This window comes from Engystomops pustulosus, chromosome 1 (genome assembly GCF_040894005.1).
Source record: "Engystomops pustulosus chromosome 1, aEngPut4.maternal, whole genome shotgun sequence".
Lineage (NCBI taxonomy): Eukaryota > Metazoa > Chordata > Amphibia > Anura > Leptodactylidae > Engystomops > Engystomops pustulosus.
Genome location: NC_092411.1, coordinates 233,215,991 through 233,234,210, shown reverse-complemented (window position 1 = coordinate 233,234,210; position 18,220 = coordinate 233,215,991). Strand labels below are relative to the sequence as shown.

Below are 18,220 nucleotides of genomic sequence, written 5' to 3'. Positions count from 1 at the left end.
GCAAGAAGCAATCACTCATTTATATAAAGGTAGAAAATAACAAGTCTGACACACAGGATAGGGATCCCAGTGATTGCTTCTCCACTGATCACAATTTTCAAGATCTCAGTTGTTAGTAAATTAATTTAGTAGTAGTCAGAGAGGGCATTTTATTAAGGGCAGAGTTGTGGGAACAGATACAAGAAGTGTCTTCAGTAAGGATGTCTGCATGCATATCACCGCATGCATACCACCAATAGTACACATCCCACAATGCTATGCTGGTGCATTGGGGCATCAGTCAGGACCAATACACATCAATCAATACAGGCAGTCCCCGGGTTACATGCAAGATAGGGTCTGTAGGTTTGTTCTTAAGTTGAATTTGTATGTATGTCGGAACTGTATATTTTATCATTGTAATCCCAGACACAACTTTTTTGGTCACTGTGACAATTGGATTTTAAAAATGTTGGGTTGTCATAAGAATCAATATTAACACTAAAGCTTCATTACAGACACATTTGATAACTGTTACAGTTGATCATTGTAGCTTAGGACTAAAGTACAATAAATTACCAATATCCAGAGGTCCGTTTGTAACTAGGGGTCGTATGTAAGTCGAGTATTCTTAAGTAGGGGACCGCCTGTACACTGTGTATTTGAGTTTTACACCCTTAGTCTAGAGGTTATGCCCTGGCCTGCATTATATAAGCATCTCACTGAACTTTACAAAAAAATTTAATTTCCCAGTTTAGTAGCGCTATAGTTAAAGGGAACTCTAAACATATTAGGGCTTATTTACTAAGGGTCCCGCAGGCGCATTTTCGTCGGGTTTTCCGATGTTTTCGGGGTTTGTGCCGCTGGGACAGGAACTTAGAAGGGTATTGCTTCACACACGATCGGATTTTGGCGCATCGGCGCCGGCTTTCATGCAACAGAAATCGGGGGGCAGGCTGTCGGACGATCCGACTGATTCCGACTGAGCGCTGTATTTATCTTTCAAATTGTGTCACAAGGCATGCACTTACATACACCAGGAAGAAGATGGTGAACTCTGGAAGACCTGAGCGGGGAGTGACACATGCAGGATATCGGGCACACGATTTTAGTGAATCGCGGCACAGTGCATTATCGCCGGACACTCTGGATCTGGGAACCCGCAGGGACGGGTAAGTAAATGTGCCCCACTGCCGTACCACAAGTTAAAGGGAACTTGTTGGCAGAAAATGACATTATAAACCACTAACAGTTTGGTTAACAAGCATTTTAGCACCTTCCAGGCGATGTTTCTTTCATGGACCAGTATGGTGGCATCATCTGGAAAACTTTGAAGATGTAAATTGGTTGCATATCGTCATCAGGATGCTGATCAGGATCCTGATCAGGATCAGGGGTAGTGGACCCACTGTACTACCACAAGCGATAATGTAAGTCGACACCTGGGAGCGGAATCTAAGTAGCACCCGGTTTTTACCAGAGCCCGCCACTAAGCGGGTTGGCCTTGTTATAGTGGGATACCACTAGGTCGCTCCACAGATGCGACTTGCTCGCATTGGTGGCCAAGGCAAAGTACAGAGTCGTAGAGAAGAATCGTAGTCAGGGACAGGCAGGAGGATAGGACAGGCAGCACCGGATCAAAGTCAATAGCAAAGCAGAAGGTCAGGGCTGGCAGCAGCGGAGCAAAGTCAGGAACGGAATTGGGGTCACAACGGGAATTCACAATACAAGCGTTGGACATAAGGAACAAGCTTTCTATAGGGCTTGGTGGTACAAAAATATGGCCTGGTATGCAGGAAAGGGCTGGCTCTGTATTACATTAAAGGGGCAGAGACATCATGGGAACTTGGACAGGTAAGGTAACCTTTCGTGGACATGCTAGGGAAGAGAGAGTTGCACAAGTGTGCCTGCAACCCAGAACCTGGGTCGCAGGAGCACCCGTGGCAGGGGAGAAAGTTCAGCACTGCAGTCAAGCTCTTCCTACCTCAGAACGCCAACAACCCCTTTAAGAATATTTTCTACATGCTTCCTTTCCTTGTGATAAAGCACAGGACTACACCACTAGGGTTTTCTCTCTATGAAGATTAACAATACAGCATTGGGAGGTAAAAACTGTTGAAAAGATATTATATAATTTTCCAACATACTATACAACACATATATTAAATATTAAACACTACTAGAAAGTGCAGCAATTACCTGAGGACATAGAGTACACGATTGTCCCATTATTAGCTACATCAGGATCCTTTGCATAAACTGCAGTCACAAACATAAGTCCCGGCTGGCCATCTGGAACCTTGGCATAAAGATAGCAAATTATAATGGAGGCTTAAAATAAAGTGCCACATACATAACATTCTGATAAGTGCTGTAGGAACAATATTATTTGTGTATCTTTGTGATTTATTTCTGTTTTTCTTCAGTATTTTTTTTAAATGTTATTTCATTAGTTAAATATTTAAATATTTCATTTCATTTAAATATTTTTTCAATATTTATGTATTTAAACACAATGGGGGTCATTTACTAAGGGCCCGATTCGCGGTTTCCCGACAGGTTACCCAAATATTTCCGATTTGCACCGATTTCCCCTGAATTGCCCCGGGATTTTGACGCACGCGATCGGATTGTGGCGAATCGGCGCTGGCATGCACGCGACGTAAATCGGGGGGCGTGGCTGAACGAAAACCCGACGGGTTCGGAAAAACCACCGCATTTTTTTTAAAAAGTCTGTCGCGGAGCTTGCACTTACCTTCACTCAGCCAGGCTCGGTGAACTCCAGTGCGTTCCGATGCTTTTCAGCGCGGCGGAGGAACTACCTTAATGAATCCCGGCCGGACCCGAATCCAGCGCAGAGAATGCGCCGGTGGATAGCGAATGGACCGGGTAAGTAAATCTGCCCCAATGTCAATAACCGGTTTCAATTGCAACAATCATATACAAAAGGAACAGAAAAAATAAGATCTGTAAGCATATGATATCTGGAAAATGTGATTTTAAGAAACATTTAGCTAATTCTGTTAAAAATTACATTATTTTACAGTGCATATCATCTTTTTTTCACCTCTATGATTTAGAACTTAAAGCCATAATTTAACTTAATATATATTTTCTGCAAGAGACTTGCTGCAGGTTCATTGCAACGTCTTCCTATTATCAAATAGAGGTGTCTTGTATTGGGGGCATGTGCTAAGAAACCCCAGCTGGACTCCACTGTAAAGTAAATCAGAAATAGATCTGATTGTAGATTCCTTATTCCTGCTTCTGCCCTAATCTGTAATTTAATGACCCTGAAACCTAATCTAACTTGTTAAAAAATTTTATTTTAGTAAAATGTAAATTAACTGCAGAGGCTACTGGGGTGTGTACTAGCCTGGCCGGACACTGGGAGTTTAGAATACTGAATGCCCCAGTAGCCTCTGCAGTTAATTTACATATTACTAAAATAAAGTTTTAATATTAAATTTAATATTAAATTATAGATTAGGGCAGTCAGGAGGAATCTACCATCACGTCTAATTCTGATAGTAGAATCCTCATGGTAGGTTTAAAGGAAATCTACCATTTATTTTTATGCATTATGAAGCAAATATACCTTGAGAATGCTGTAGCAATGCTGATGCAGAAACATATCTTGTTTAATCCCTGAACCGAGTGGTTTTGCTGAAAAAACAATTATAAAATTATGATAATGACTCGGCGCTGACTGGCTCGGCGCTTCTCCTCTTACTCTAATTATGCACTGCTCCAGCCTTGTCCTACCCAGCATAAGGCAAGAATACATCATCACTGTGTTGTCCCTTACAGGCAGAAGTAATCAATCACTTCACCATCACCCAGCTGCTTTGATGGTGCTGTGCTGAGTCATCCAGCTCAGGTTGATTAGTTCTGTCTGGATAGTTCAGGAAGCTCCATGTAATGTTTTTTATGAACGGCATGCAACCCAGCTTTCCCAAGGTCCTGAATTTTATAATTGTTTTTTTCTGCAAAACCACTCAATTCAGGCATTAAACAAGACATGTTCCTGCATCAGTGTAGCCACAAAATTCTCAAGGTATGTTTGTTTCATACTGCATGAAATCAAAAGGTAGATTTTCTTTAAACTGGGGATATATTACTTTTACATTTTTTTTGTCCTATAGGTGGCGTTATATCACCAGCTGACACCATATATCCACCACAATGGCACTTAATACATTAGCGCCTTGTGTATATATATTTTATTACAAAATATATTAAAGCCTGTTATTCACAATTATATACCAGAATGATATATGATTCTTGTTTTCCACAATGTGCCATTTGCTATAATGAATATATTAGTTGACTAAAAACCTGCATAATACCCTTAAACAGTATACAGTATATTTTGGTTCAGCCTGCTTGTGGTGACATTAGACCACAACCATACATGCAAAATCTAATTATTATGTTTCCTTTAACAACTATCGTACATATTGGGAGACATGTATCACAGTTTTGTCTCTCAGAGGTGAATTTTAGAGACATTTGGCGGCTAGTTTTTGCGCCTTATATATGGTCCTGTCTTTTTACTTGTGATACATGTTCAGTTTTGCCTATCCTGGCAGGTGCAAATTTTGCCTTATTTTTGAGACTTTTTGTTTCAAATGTCTCAAATCCACATGGACACAAACCATGTGAGGGGATTATATGCACACTACTCTAAATTTTGGATTTGAGGCTGTGTCCTGCATTATTAAGCACTCTAGTCACACCCCAGGGAGATGATGACATACAAGGCTGCGGTCACACATGATGTTAAGGGTGCGGTCACACGTTGCGTTTTGAAACACATTACAACAGCTGAGTTGAGGTTACTTGACTACTTACATTACTGTTAACATTTGTGTTTACAAAACGCATAGCAAATGTGATGCGTATTTAAAAAAAATATAAATGCAAAAATTTATGAGTTTTCAAAAAACAGGTTAATGTGCAAAAATTTGAAACATTTAAAGCATTTGAAATAATTCCAATTTACATGTTAAAACAGGGTCCATAAAAAAATCATTCCTTTGCACCTGCACTGGACCAGATGCAGATTTGCGCCTAAAAAGTCGCAAAAATAAGCAAAAAAAAGTGATAAATAAGTGAAAAGTTGCACGGAACATCTGGAAAACATGGTACTTGAAACATGACAGAAAAAGTTGCAGTGAAAAGTCGCAAAATCAGCCAGACATTCCTGTCCATAAAATGGCTGCAGATGGAGGGTCATGTGATTTCTATCTGTCCATGAACAGTTGCCTTGATCTTATATTATTGAATATTATCATAAGGTCCTGGCAGACAGAGATCATATGACCCTACATCTGCGGCCATTTATGAAAAGGAAAGTGGTGCAGATTTATAAATAGATGTATAGACCTAGGGCCACATTTATCACTTTTATGCGCCTAAGTGTAGTTGTTGCGCCTAAATTCTGGCGCACTGTTTTTCCAGGATTATCACAAGCTAAAACCATCTGAGATAAGTTAATTTCCTGCCTCTTATTAATCACTTTACTTTAACACAGTTAAGGCGCAATTTTGGCGCAGTTAAGGTGCAATGTTAGATTTGGACACTTACATGTGATCCTGCTACAAGCTCCTCTCTGCTTCTCCCACATCCCAGAATGAAGATAAGACTCACAGCAGCACCCAGGTGTGTAACACCCAGTTACCTCCTCAGCAGTGGCTTCTCCTGGAGGGGACCCCCCAGTGCTGATCTCCTGCTGCACCCCTGTAATTCTGCACAGTATCCCCCTCAGACACACTGGTGTCTGAGGGGGATACTGTGCAGAATTGCATGGGAGACACTTGTCTGTAATATCTGAAACATTCTGCAAAGTTCTCTTCTCTCTTGCTCTGAGCTGAGGATTTTGCAGAATGTTTTGTAAATAGAAGGTGATGAACTGTAAATAAAGTCTGCAGCTCCTGTCTGAAGAGTATCTAATGTCTGTATTATCTGTTCTAGTGCAGTGATGGTGAACCTTTTAGACACCAAGTGCCCAAACTACAACCAAAACGCATGTATTTTTGGCAAAGTGCCGATGCAACAATTGAAGCAGTAACTAATTACTCTGTGATGTGTCACAGGTTTGAAATGTATAGGCATTTGAGGACACCAATACAGTAGAAATAAGGAGAAGAAGTTTGGATTATCATTGTAGCTACCTTCTAGGGTCCTGGGCTGCCTGGGACTGCAAGAGGCCTTCAGTCCTGTCTGGCGAACCCTGCCCTGGGGTGATAGCAAGGTTCAGGGCCGACGCTATGGGTAGGCAAAGGGGGCATTCTTTCAAATGAATCTTGAATTTTGTTTCTAGGTGCTATGGATCCAGAGATATTCAGGTTTAAAGTGAGAATATCAGGTGCCATTTTTATATATAAAAATCACTCCCGATCGCAATTTAACAGTTATTATCTCCGTTTTCCTGACACTTAGAAACACAAATCTAGATTCATATAAAAGAGGAAAGTCTCTTCTTTCATAGGAAAAAATAAGTGAGGTTCTATGTGTTACAGAGCCAGAGATACAGCCCAGATTCTTAGCCCTCAGGCTGCAGGGAGAATTTGCTGCACACAGGAGCTGCTGCACCTCACAGATAATGGAGGTAAACACTTTATATCTTACTACATTTTGAGAAGGCATAATATCAACTAATATTCATGTTTTTAACCCTTATCTATGCAGAACTATCTGAGAACACACTTTCTCTCTTATTGCCTTTTATTTTGTGATAGTTTTTTTTGTTGGGAAAATTGACTGATACAATGATCATTTGATCCTCTTTGCCTTATGTCGCTACATAATAACACCACGACCCAGAACATGTCCATAAAGTTATATGTAACACCAAAAACACACACTGGAATAAAGTTTTTATTTCCCATCATCCTCCATTATTTACACCTATGTTATGACGTTCTCACTCTCATTCTTATGAAGCGCGGAGGGTTCTGTTATTGTGCGGCTAATACAATGGCGACATCTAAATGTGACTTTTATCATCTCATTCGCTTGGGTTATGGATATATAGTTATTTATTTGGGTTACCATTGTGTAAGGGAGCAAACAATAATAGATTTGTGTGACGCTCAGTGCAATTTTCTGCAAAAATAGTTTGGTGTCCCCTGTGGGTGTAACGTTCCCTTTGCTGCATATTTTGGTGAATATACACATGTGGGGTATGTATGATCTCCTCACATCTTACTGTTTTAGGAAAGTATATTTTCTTTATATAAGTATCTGAATTTGTTGAATGTTAATTGTCAAATGCATCGCCTGGTTGTCTGCTTTCAAAATGATATAGGTTTTATGGCGCCTTTACTTTTTATTCTGTTTTATTGATATATTTTGCAGGTTGTGACTGTCTTAAAATTTCTAGCTCAAAAGCAGATATCTAGTTATTACAGTGTTAATGATATTATGTGGATTTATTCAGGTGCACATATAAATATGAGGCATTTGTGAACTCTACACATGTCCATCTATTACATTTAGGAGATGCAAAGGTAAATATTTTCTGTTTGGAACAAATTTTTTAGCATCAAAATAAATTTTTAAATATTTTTTATAAAACGTTTCAGTTTGAATCAAAATTGCATGCAGGCGCCTATGTCTATAAACTCTTTGATGCAATTTTGAAAATGGGGCAAGTGTCTGCTTTCAGAAAATATTGGTCCCTTTCCCCAATGGGGCTCACAGTCTAATCAACCTACCAGTATTTTTTTGGAGTGTGGGAGGAAACTGGAGGACCCAGAGGAAGCCCACACAGACACAGAGAGAACATACAAACTCTTTGCAGATGTTGACCAGCACTGCAAGGCTGTAGTGCTGACCACTGAGCCACCGTGCTGCCCATCAATCTCCCTATGATCTATCTCCTATAAAATTCTTCAAAATTACAGTTTGTTTTACCATACTAAAGGGAGCCACTTACTGATTGTGACTGGTCATAAAATAGTTTTATTTTGGGGCCCCACTTTTAGTTTTGCCCAGGGCCCCACTTTGTCTAGAACCGGCCATGGCAAGGTTGCCCATAGAGATGTCTTTGAGTGCCACCCGTGCCATATGTTCGCCACCACTTTTATAGTGTCTGCAGTGTCTGGTTGAGCTTTGCTGCTGAGATTGAGCTGCTCTGCACAGGGGCTCAGTGCTTACTTCTCAGTTTACGCTACCTTTGGGCTGGAGTGTTTTTGCACTTGTTTTTGCGCCTAAATGAAAAGTCACAAGGGATGAATATCATTAGGCGCAGCAAAACATCTGGATTGGTAGGATAAATGAGGGAAAGCTGGTTATTTTTGCTGCACGGCTAGTTTGGCGTTTAATCGCAAAAATGGCGCAAAAACAGTGCGCCAGTATGAAAAGGCGCAAATATAACAGAAAAAACTAGTGATACATGTGGCCCCTAGTATTCTGCCCCACACACTTACACACAGATTAAAAAGACATGAGGTAACATGGCCAACCCTTTTATTAAATAATTAAGAAAGTTATAAAAGTTATCTCAACTTTTTATATTAACCATGTATGCACCTGTATAAATAAAAAGTTGAGATAAGTAGTTTGGATATAACTCTAGATGTACTGTACTCGTATGTTATATGTATTGTAATTGTACACTCAATGGCCACTTTATTAGGTACACCATGCTAGTAACGGGTTGGACCCCCTTTTGCCTTCAGAACTGCCTCAATTCTTCGTGGCATAGATTCAACAGGGTGCTGGAAGCATTCCTCAGAGATTTTGGTCCATATTGACATGATGGCATCACACAGTTGCCGCAGATTTGTCGGCTGCACATCCATGATGCGAATCTCCCGTTCCACCACATCCCAAAGATGCTCTATTGGATTGAGATCTGGTGACTGTGGAGGCCATTTGAGTACAGTGAACTCATTGTCATGTTCAAGAAACCAGTCTGAGATGATTCCAGCTTTATGACATGGCGCATTATCCTGCTGAAAGTCGCCATCAGGTGTTGGGTACATTGTGGTCAGAAAGGGATGGACATGGTCAGCAACAATACTCAGGTAGGCTGTGGCATTGCAACGATGCTCAATTGGTACCAAGCGGCCCAAAGAGTGCCAAGAAAATATTCCCCACACCATGACACCACCACCACCAGCCTGAACCGTTGATACAAGGCAGGATGGATCCATGCTTTCATGTTGTTGACGCCAAATTCTGACCCTACCATTCGAATGTTGCAGCAGAAATTGAGACTCATCAGACCAGGCAACGTTTTTCCAATCTTCTAGTGTCCAATTTCGATGAGCTTGTGCAAATTGTAGCCTCAGTTTCCTGTTCTTAGCTGAAAGGAGTGGCACCCGGTGTGGTCTTCTGCTGCTGTAGCCCATCTGCCTCAAAGTTCGACGTACTGTGCGTTCAGAGATGCTCTTCTGCCTACCTTGGTTGTAACGGGTGGCAATTTGAGTCACTGTTGCCTTTCTATCAGCTCGAACCAGTCTGCCCATTCTCCTCTGACCTCTGGCATCAACAAGGCATTTCCGCCCACAGAACTGCCGCTCACTGGATGTTTTTTCTTTTTCGGACCATTCTCTGTAAACCCTAGAGATGGTTGTGCGTGAAAATCCCAGTAGATCAGCAGTTTCTGAAATACTCAGACCAGCCCTTCTGGCACCAACAACCATGCCACGTTCAAAGGCACTCAAATCACCTTTCTTCCCCATACTGATGCTCAGTTTGAACTGCAGGAGATTGTCTTGACCATGTCTACATGCCTAAATGCACTGAGTTGCCGCCATGTGATTGGCTGATTAGAAATTAAGTGTTAACCAGCAGTTGGACAGGTGTACCTAATAAAGTGGCCGGTGAGTGTATTTTGTGTACAAGTTGAGAAACGAAGGTATTCCAGCACTCGATTTCTTCTTTAAAAATAAACGATTTTTATTGTATAAATGTTTAAAAACGCAAGGTCACATCTTGCATAACATCCAATACAGGATCTACACGTTTCGGACTAGTGTGCTTTCGTCCTTATTCATGATCTATTTTGTATCTGCATTACAAAAAATTTTTGAAGTTAAAAAAAGAAAGCGTGAGGGTATGATATTAAAAAACTGGGAGACAGTATTAATTTTAAGAATGTTACAGAAATTAAAATTTAAGTCTTAACAACAAATTTCACCCTATGCATTCCATATTGGTAGGCAGCATAGTACTTTTTGTTTTTTACAGCTAATAGATTTAAAAATTCAAATGTACCAACCGTAATATGTCTTGCCCAATAAAGCAGAGAGTGTGGATTAATAAGGCATCCAGTTGTGAGAGTGTTTTAGATATTTTGTATTTTACTTTGCTGTATTTACATTGTATTTGTCTATTTTTAACTACTGTATGTGTGGTGATTTATATTGATAGGTATTTGTTTTATATCATTTTTTAATTATATTGTACTGTGTGGCCGTAGTGTCATGATTATTTTCCCCTATTGGGACAATAAAGTTCTATCTATTCATCATTCAATTTAAAAAAAAAGCTTGCAGTAGTTGGTAATGACTAAGGGATGTAGAAAATTTAACACTTTCAGTGTTTTAGGGTTAAAACTTAAAGGTACAGTACAGAAGATTAAAAAATATTGATCAAGATGAACAGAAGCTACACTTTTTATGATTTTGTATTGTGTCCTCTTTTATTTTTAGCTAATTTCTACAATCCCTCACCATTTTTCATAACATAATGGCAATTTGCTGCAAGAAGCAGATATAACCACTAGATGTCAGTCCACACTAAATCAAAGCTTTACAATGACCAACAAACCTTTAAGTACAGCTGCTTTCCTGATGGTAACTGGGGAAAGAATGGCTTGTTGTCATTAAGGTCAGTGACTGTGATGTAAACTGCAGCTGTGGCGTTACGGCGTGGCGTGCCATGGTCAGTCACCAACACAGTGAGGTGATGATGTGCTTTAACTTCACGATCTAAGGCTTCAGAATTCATCAATTCACCTGTGCAAAGTATAAGCAAGAAAAATAAAGTTTGAAATTATAGATCTAAGCAAAAAAAAAAATTAGGGCCAATTCAAATAGCATCATGTGAGTAGTAGAATTACAATCATTCTGGAACTCACAACAACATAAACCTATATTATGGTGGATCCGTTTTATAAAACTATTATCAGGCCATGTGATAGAGCAAACCGTGTATACACAATGAACACAGCATTTCCTTGGTGAGAATCTCCCCCCCCCCCCCCCAAAGTTTAAGACATAAAAAATTAAAATATTTTATTTCTTAAACAAATTTATAAAAAAAAAAGATTTAATTAACATATAAACAATCAATTAAAAAAATAAAGTATATACTCGAGTATAAGCCTAGTTTTTCAGCACAAAAAAATGTGCTGAAAACCCAAACTTGGCTTATACTCGAGTAAAAAAAATATAGGTTTTACCAGGTTTTTGTGGTAAAATTAGGGGTCTCGGCTTACACTTTGGGTCGGCTTATACTCGAGTATATATGGTAGTTCTTTCTTCAAATATGACAATAAAAAAGAACAAAAATGTTTTTTAACAATGTCTAAGAGGATTTAGTTACAGATGGGTAAGAGTGGAACCACCCAAATTTCAGGTAATATGTTTCCCATTAGTGGGAAGTGAAATAATAGTGTTCATAATTCAAGAAGTCAGTAGTTTGTACTGCTAGGATTACACAACTTCCAGAGCAGGAATGACTGCCCCGGAGTACTTAGAGGGGCTGGCCACAATCAATAAACTTTACCAGTTTGGGTAAAGTCACATAGAATGGCATCTTACATGACCCGCTGGTAGTAGGACTTCCTGTGATGTCACATGTCCTGCTGACTTCTGGCGGATAATGCAGGACAGGCAAACATTGGTAAAATTAGGGGGTGGTACAGAAGAACATTATAGGAAGGAGGTTAGAGAAAAGAGGACATTTTGAAAAGAGGCCACACGAAGCATAATGGAGGTGGCTACAAAATAGGGGCATTAAATTTAGGGGGCTCCAGAAAGCGGGGCATTATACATTGTTACGGGCCAAGAAAGTACACTATGGGGAGCAAATTAGGGGGAGATATTTGCATAAACTGCATCTTTTGACCATTTTTGCCATTCCAAAAGTTGGGATGTATGTACATGCCTCTTAATAGATTAGTGCCACATCCCTTTTGCAAAGCCATGCTCATGTCCAACCAACGTTATGTAAAAGTAGCATGTTCCATAAAATGACAGAAAACAGTAAATTAGAAAATATAAATGTATACGTTATCATATTTGGACAAGTGAATATTGGCAGTGTTGTATGTGTCCTTCTCCATATAACTGCAGGAAAGGTATATATGACATACCAATTATTCCTATGGCATTACCTGTCTTGGAGTTGATATGGAAATAATTCTCCCCAGAGAGCAGAATGTATGAGAGCTGTCCATTCCTCCCAGAGTCCCTGTCCTGGGCCCTTATTGTCCCGACCACACCATGAGGAGTAATACTTTCGGGAATAGTGAAGAAATAGCTTTGCTGATTGAAAATAGGATCATTGTCATTTACATCCAGAATCTTCACAATGACAGAAGTGGTTGCAGTCTGATCCTGAAAATGGTCCATGCTTCTTGCCACTACAAGCAAATTGTAGATATAAGTCTTTTCATAATCCAATGAGTGACGCAGGAAAATCCATCCAGTATTGAGATCAATTCCAAATGTAACGGAATCTGCAGGGAGTAAGGAGTAGGTTATTCTTGTCTGCTGACTTTGTGCCCCAGTCATGTAAGCCTTCATCTGAATGATTCTAGAGTTTATAGTAAACTCTTCATTGATTTCCACTTGGTGGACCAAATTCCCAAAAGTCAAATTATTATCCAGATTGTTCTTTGTGACAATAATAGTTAATGTAAGGAGAGAACTCAAGGGAGGATGTCCACTGTCTTCAGCCATAATAAGGATAATGTGTTCACAGACCATCGTCAACGTTGTATTGAGATATAAAATTCCAAAGTTCGGGTCAATGGTGAACATATCTTGCTTTTCACTGACTATGCTATAGCTGATCAATCCATTATAACCATCATCAATGTCCTCTGCCTGGGCAACATAGAGCGCACTGCCAGGAGGAGTTGTCTGGGGTAAGTTTATTCTGTCATTCATCCTCAAGAAAACAGGAGGGTTGTCATTAACATCAGTTATGGTGATATTGACCTGTGTGCTGCTGAAGACTGGAGCGCTCCCAAGTTGAGACTGGACAGTCAGAACTATAACGGGTTGAGATTCATGATCGAGTTGTTTTCTTGTTGTAATGCTACCAAATTGAGAATGGATGGAGAATATCTGATGTGGATCACCAGACAGTATTGTGTACGACACAGAATCAATGGAATCTACACAAGACAATAGAAAACAGAAGAATAATGTTATTGAATTGGAACAATATATACTGTAATAGCTAAATGTCATCTAACAGTCAGACAAATAGTTATAGGAAATTTTTAGCTGAATGCAAATTTCAGGACTCAGAACTAAAATAATAAAAATAGATCAACTGACTTATATCAGCTGGATGCCCTGCAGCTTCTTTTCTAAAACTGAGTGGGTTTCCTGCATTTCTCTGATTTCTGTCCTTATAGACAGAGACATAAGGACCTGTGATCACTGCGGAAATCACTTCATCAGCTGAGCCATCATTTCCTATGTGTAGAGAAGGAACAGGTAATGGAAACGGGAAGGGGACCCAGGAAGGAGATATAGGAACAGGAGAAACCTGGGATCCTTGAGGTGAACATAGTTACATTACACATTGTAAGGAGAAAAAAAACTAATTGTTATCCCAAATTTAGACCAAATAGAAGGTTAGACAAGACAACAGCAGTCGCCACCACTATAGCCAATGCTGAATAGGAGACAGTTTATTTCGTCCTGCTCCCAAGAAAGGCATTGATATAATTGAACTATTTTTCATCCATCTCCCATATTAATAAAACCTTCTATTCCATTAGTCAAAAAATGTCTCAAAAATGTTATTACGGTTATTTTTGTAATTTCTAACTCTGGAGTTGGCGAATTCCAAAGTTAAAATTTTCTTAAATTGTGAAAACTTACTGATGTTTCCTGACTCAATTCTACTCAAAGTTGGTAAAGGTCTCCAATATGTCATTGGAGTAATTCAATACAACATCAGAGCAAGTTGTAAGAGCTAATCCTCATACAATTCAGTTATGGCCAATAGGGGGTTGCACATACAGCACATCACCTTGTCATACAATATCACAAAATTTTGAACTATTGTTTATCTTGTGATACACACATTTGAACAAACCAAGTCAAGAGTAAAGGACAGATATGTATATCTTGTACTAATTTAGGTGGCTGAACAATACACAAGGCAACATTTAAAGGTCCAGGTTCATATTAAATTAGGGATTTGGACACGAAACGTAATTTGACGAATATTAATAAATATTTAGTAAACCACACTTTGCTATAGATAAGGTCTTATAGTAGTGGATGTCATGTTAAGAATTTATGCCAAATTTAGGGATTAGATTACATTCTTTGTAGTATGTGATCATGAAAACTCATAACTCTGCATGGGACCTGTAGACAAAAAACTATGTGGCTTTTGTAACTTTTCCCCCAGTTTCTTGGTTTGCAACTGAACTGAACAATGCTCCATTCTAAATACATCAGCCCCCCTGTTTTTTATAATCCTGTTTTCAGAGGTGCCTCATTGTGTTTGTTTCCTTCCACTGCAGAAACTGACATCATGTAACATTACAGTAAAATGTCATGTATATTATTACACTTAACAAATTACATTTTTTTAAGTCATGGAAATTAGAAGTTTTCACAAACTATTGTTTAAACAACAAGAGAAAACAGGCAGGAATCCACAAGCTGGCAATGTTCTATGAGAACAGCCTTTTCAGCCTATAGTAAGAGTAATCCGGTGACAGATGGAGAATTATACGGGCTGCAAAACTGTTTAGCTAACACTGCAGTAAATGTACTGTACAAGCAATTATGTGTTCAGTTAGATGCACAGTCCGCAAACCACAATTAAAGTGAAATTATCCTTGGTAAGAACGCTTCTTTAAAGGAAATCTACCATTTGTTTTTATGCATTGTAAACTAAACATACATTGAGAATACTGTAGCGACACAGATGTAGAAACATATCTTGTTTAATCCCTGAACCAAATGTTTTTGCTCAAAAAACAATTATAAAATTCAGGACCTTGGGAAAGCTGGGTGCAGGCTGGCTGCCGTACATTAACACATTACTGAACTGTCAAGACAGGACTAATTAACCGGAGCAGGATGACTCATACGCAGAAGCTGGGTGATGGTGCAGCAATTGATTACTTCTGCCTGTCCGGGACAACACAGTGAATGCAGTGTTCTCGGCTTATACTGGACAGGACAAGACTGGAGAAGTGCATAATTAGGGTAAGAGGAGAAGCGCCTGGGCAGCCACAGGAGCAACAGGGCCTCATTATCAAAATTTTAAACAAGATATGTTTCTGCATCAGCATAGCTACAGCATTCTCAAGGTATGTTTGCTTCATTATGCACAAAAGCAAATATTAGATTTCCTTTAAGTCCATACCTATTCAGATCCAGGATGGAATAATCTAATGTAAAGGGCTTTCCAGGGAATTTGCAGGTACCCTCAAGATCACCTTAAGTAGCCATAGGCTCTAGAATCAAGCCTACATTTTTCGTAATTTTGTGTAATGGTCACTGGTTTACAGTCAACAGGACTAAACTGTAGTACCATATGTGGCCACTACACAATGTACAGAGCTGTGTCTTCATTTTGACCATTGCAGCCTAACCTATTCTAATGCTGGAAATGTATGGCCAATTGTGAGGCAAGATAGGAAGACATTAGACTTAACTTTGTTTGTAAAGATGTACAACAAACAATACAACTCTGCAAACAGACAGAATAAAAAGTAGATTTTTTATACCGCTCTCATTCAGGTCTATGTGCATTAAGGGTTACTGATTATGAATACATCTACTATGCACTGCTAAATGATCCATACACCGAAGAAGAATGGTATTCATGAGAGGAAAGCTATATAGACCAAAAACACTACAATGGTCAATGTATTAAACTTCTCCTTGTTGTGTCTGCAATATGACTCATTGAAAATAAGCCCCTCTGTTGGTCAGGCTCCCCAGACCTCCAATAGACACTGGATTTATTTTACTTAAAAAAAAATATTTAAACAACTATGACCCGGAAAGTCTCTGTGGGGCAAGTAGGGCATTCAGTATAATGGCCGCCCGGCACAGCATAGGGACCGTCTTGTTGGTGGTTATCCTTTAAGTGACATAACAATAGGTTGTTTGCTTAGTTAGCAATAAATATAAGCAAGTCTTTACCTCTTCTCACTCTTCTCAGCTCTTGATATCATACATTGTATGGCAGTATTTTAGCCCTCCGTACATGTATATATTAAACAATCTGTCACAGTGACATCCCGTACACCTGTAGATATAATTATTCAGATAGACTCTGTTTATATCATCGATGTTATGGGACTGTGTTTGCTCCGGGTGCTTTACTTTCTAACACTTGATGCAGTTCTTGGTTTTTTATTTATTGCAAGGAATATGTTTGTATTATTCTGCTGTCACTATTGTCTTGTATTGACTTCCTTTATAATGCTTTGATGATTGAAACTAGAAATTTGATTCACCAAAATTTTTGTAACACTTGGTTTGAGTCCAAATCAATTTGGTCCAAACCAATGGAGCTTAAGTTATCCTGGAAACTCTTATGTAACCCCCTCTACTCTACTCTTACTCCCCTAAAACCCAATTTTCTTACTAAAAAGGTTCTCTCATTTCTGCAAATTTTTTTATTTTCAGTTTTCACTTCAACAGAATCCTCACGGATGAGGTGTAAACGGACAATACCGCAAACCATCAAATGTCCATTGAAAACAATGGCCATTAGAATATATCCATTAGACGTCCACCACTATAATTTGTCCAAAATTTGTTCAAAACAAATTCGATGTGGTGCTTTAAAATCGCCCAGCTTGTACCGAAGCTGCCAATTTGCTTTTCTCCAATTAAAACCATACACTAGCTCTTGGCTACATATATATACGTATGATATTAATGGAGAAGGTCTGGTTTATCAGTTAGTATAATGTATCGCACAATTACCCTATAACTTAAGTTTAGCTTAAAAATGTGACCAAGAATCTCTGTTATATCATTCATTAGCATTAAAGGGGCATTCTGCAAATTAATGTTGCTGTTTGTATGATGAAAAGTTATACAATTTTCCAATATACTTTCTATATCAATTCTTTACTGTTTTCTAGATCTCTGCTTGCTGTCTTTCTAGCCTGTAGCCTACAAGGCTACAGCGCAGCACATGCTGCTGGTTATTTATCAGGAGGCCTGAGTCTGCTGATAGATTCAGCAGGTGCCGTGCAGGGTTTGGATTATATGCTTGCACATACTTTTATATGATATGTCCCCCTCTAAGCTATTTATTGTTGAACATGCACTAGTGGTAACTTTATTAGCTCCTCTTATGCTTAGCTGCAGTCCCATGTAAGACTGCGAAATAAAGGAATAAAGTAATATATTGCCAAGTCACAGCCTTGCATACTCTACATTTTCAGAAATATTGAATATGGTGGCAGGATAAGTTACATTAGTCTATTCTAAACATTGTGCTTGTTAAACAGTGGAGAAAGGGGATGTTGTCTGTGATTTGTCACATTATCATATTCATAGTTAGGTTCACCTTGTACTTCATAGTACCATACATGGAAATGTAAGGGATGGTTATTGTGTGACTTCCGTGGGTTTATCCACCACGGTTAATGTGGTCTCACCGGGCACTTCTTAGATAAATAATCCTTCTGCCAAGGCTTCTTATGTTTCTGATTAAGAATGATAGAACTGTATAATGTACTAGACTTGTCAAATAAATTATCCATATAGTTACTGTGGAAAACAAAGCGGAAATTTGAAACATCTGCAGAAGACGTCAAGATCTTGTAGCTAGTGTCCAAATGCTATATTTCTTGTGATGGAACATTTTATCAACAGTTAACCCTATCTATCTCTTTATCTAATATCTATCTAGCTAATATCTATAATCTATATATGTATACAGACGGTCTCCAACTTAAGGACACCAAACTTACAGATGACCCCTAGTTACAGGCAGACCTTTCTGCCCTCTGTGACCTCTGGTGAAGGTCTCTGGATGCTTTACTATAGTC

At 39.0% G+C, this 18,220-nt stretch overlaps 1 protein-coding gene across 1 annotated transcript in view; it reads right to left on the bottom strand.

The window, feature by feature from the left end:
• DCHS2 (dachsous cadherin-related 2) overlaps positions 1-18,220 on the bottom strand; it is a 200,599-nt gene that overhangs the window by 35,439 nt on the left and 146,940 nt on the right. Inside the window, exons 5-7 of the mRNA XM_072121000.1 lie at positions 12,335-13,342; positions 10,765-10,952; positions 2,179-2,278 (exon numbers count right to left, since the gene is read on the bottom strand). Of these exons, the coding sequence (XP_071977101.1) occupies positions 2,179-2,278; positions 10,765-10,952; positions 12,335-13,342 (1,296 nt within the window). The remainder of the gene's footprint in view (positions 1-2,178; positions 2,279-10,764; positions 10,953-12,334; positions 13,343-18,220) is intronic.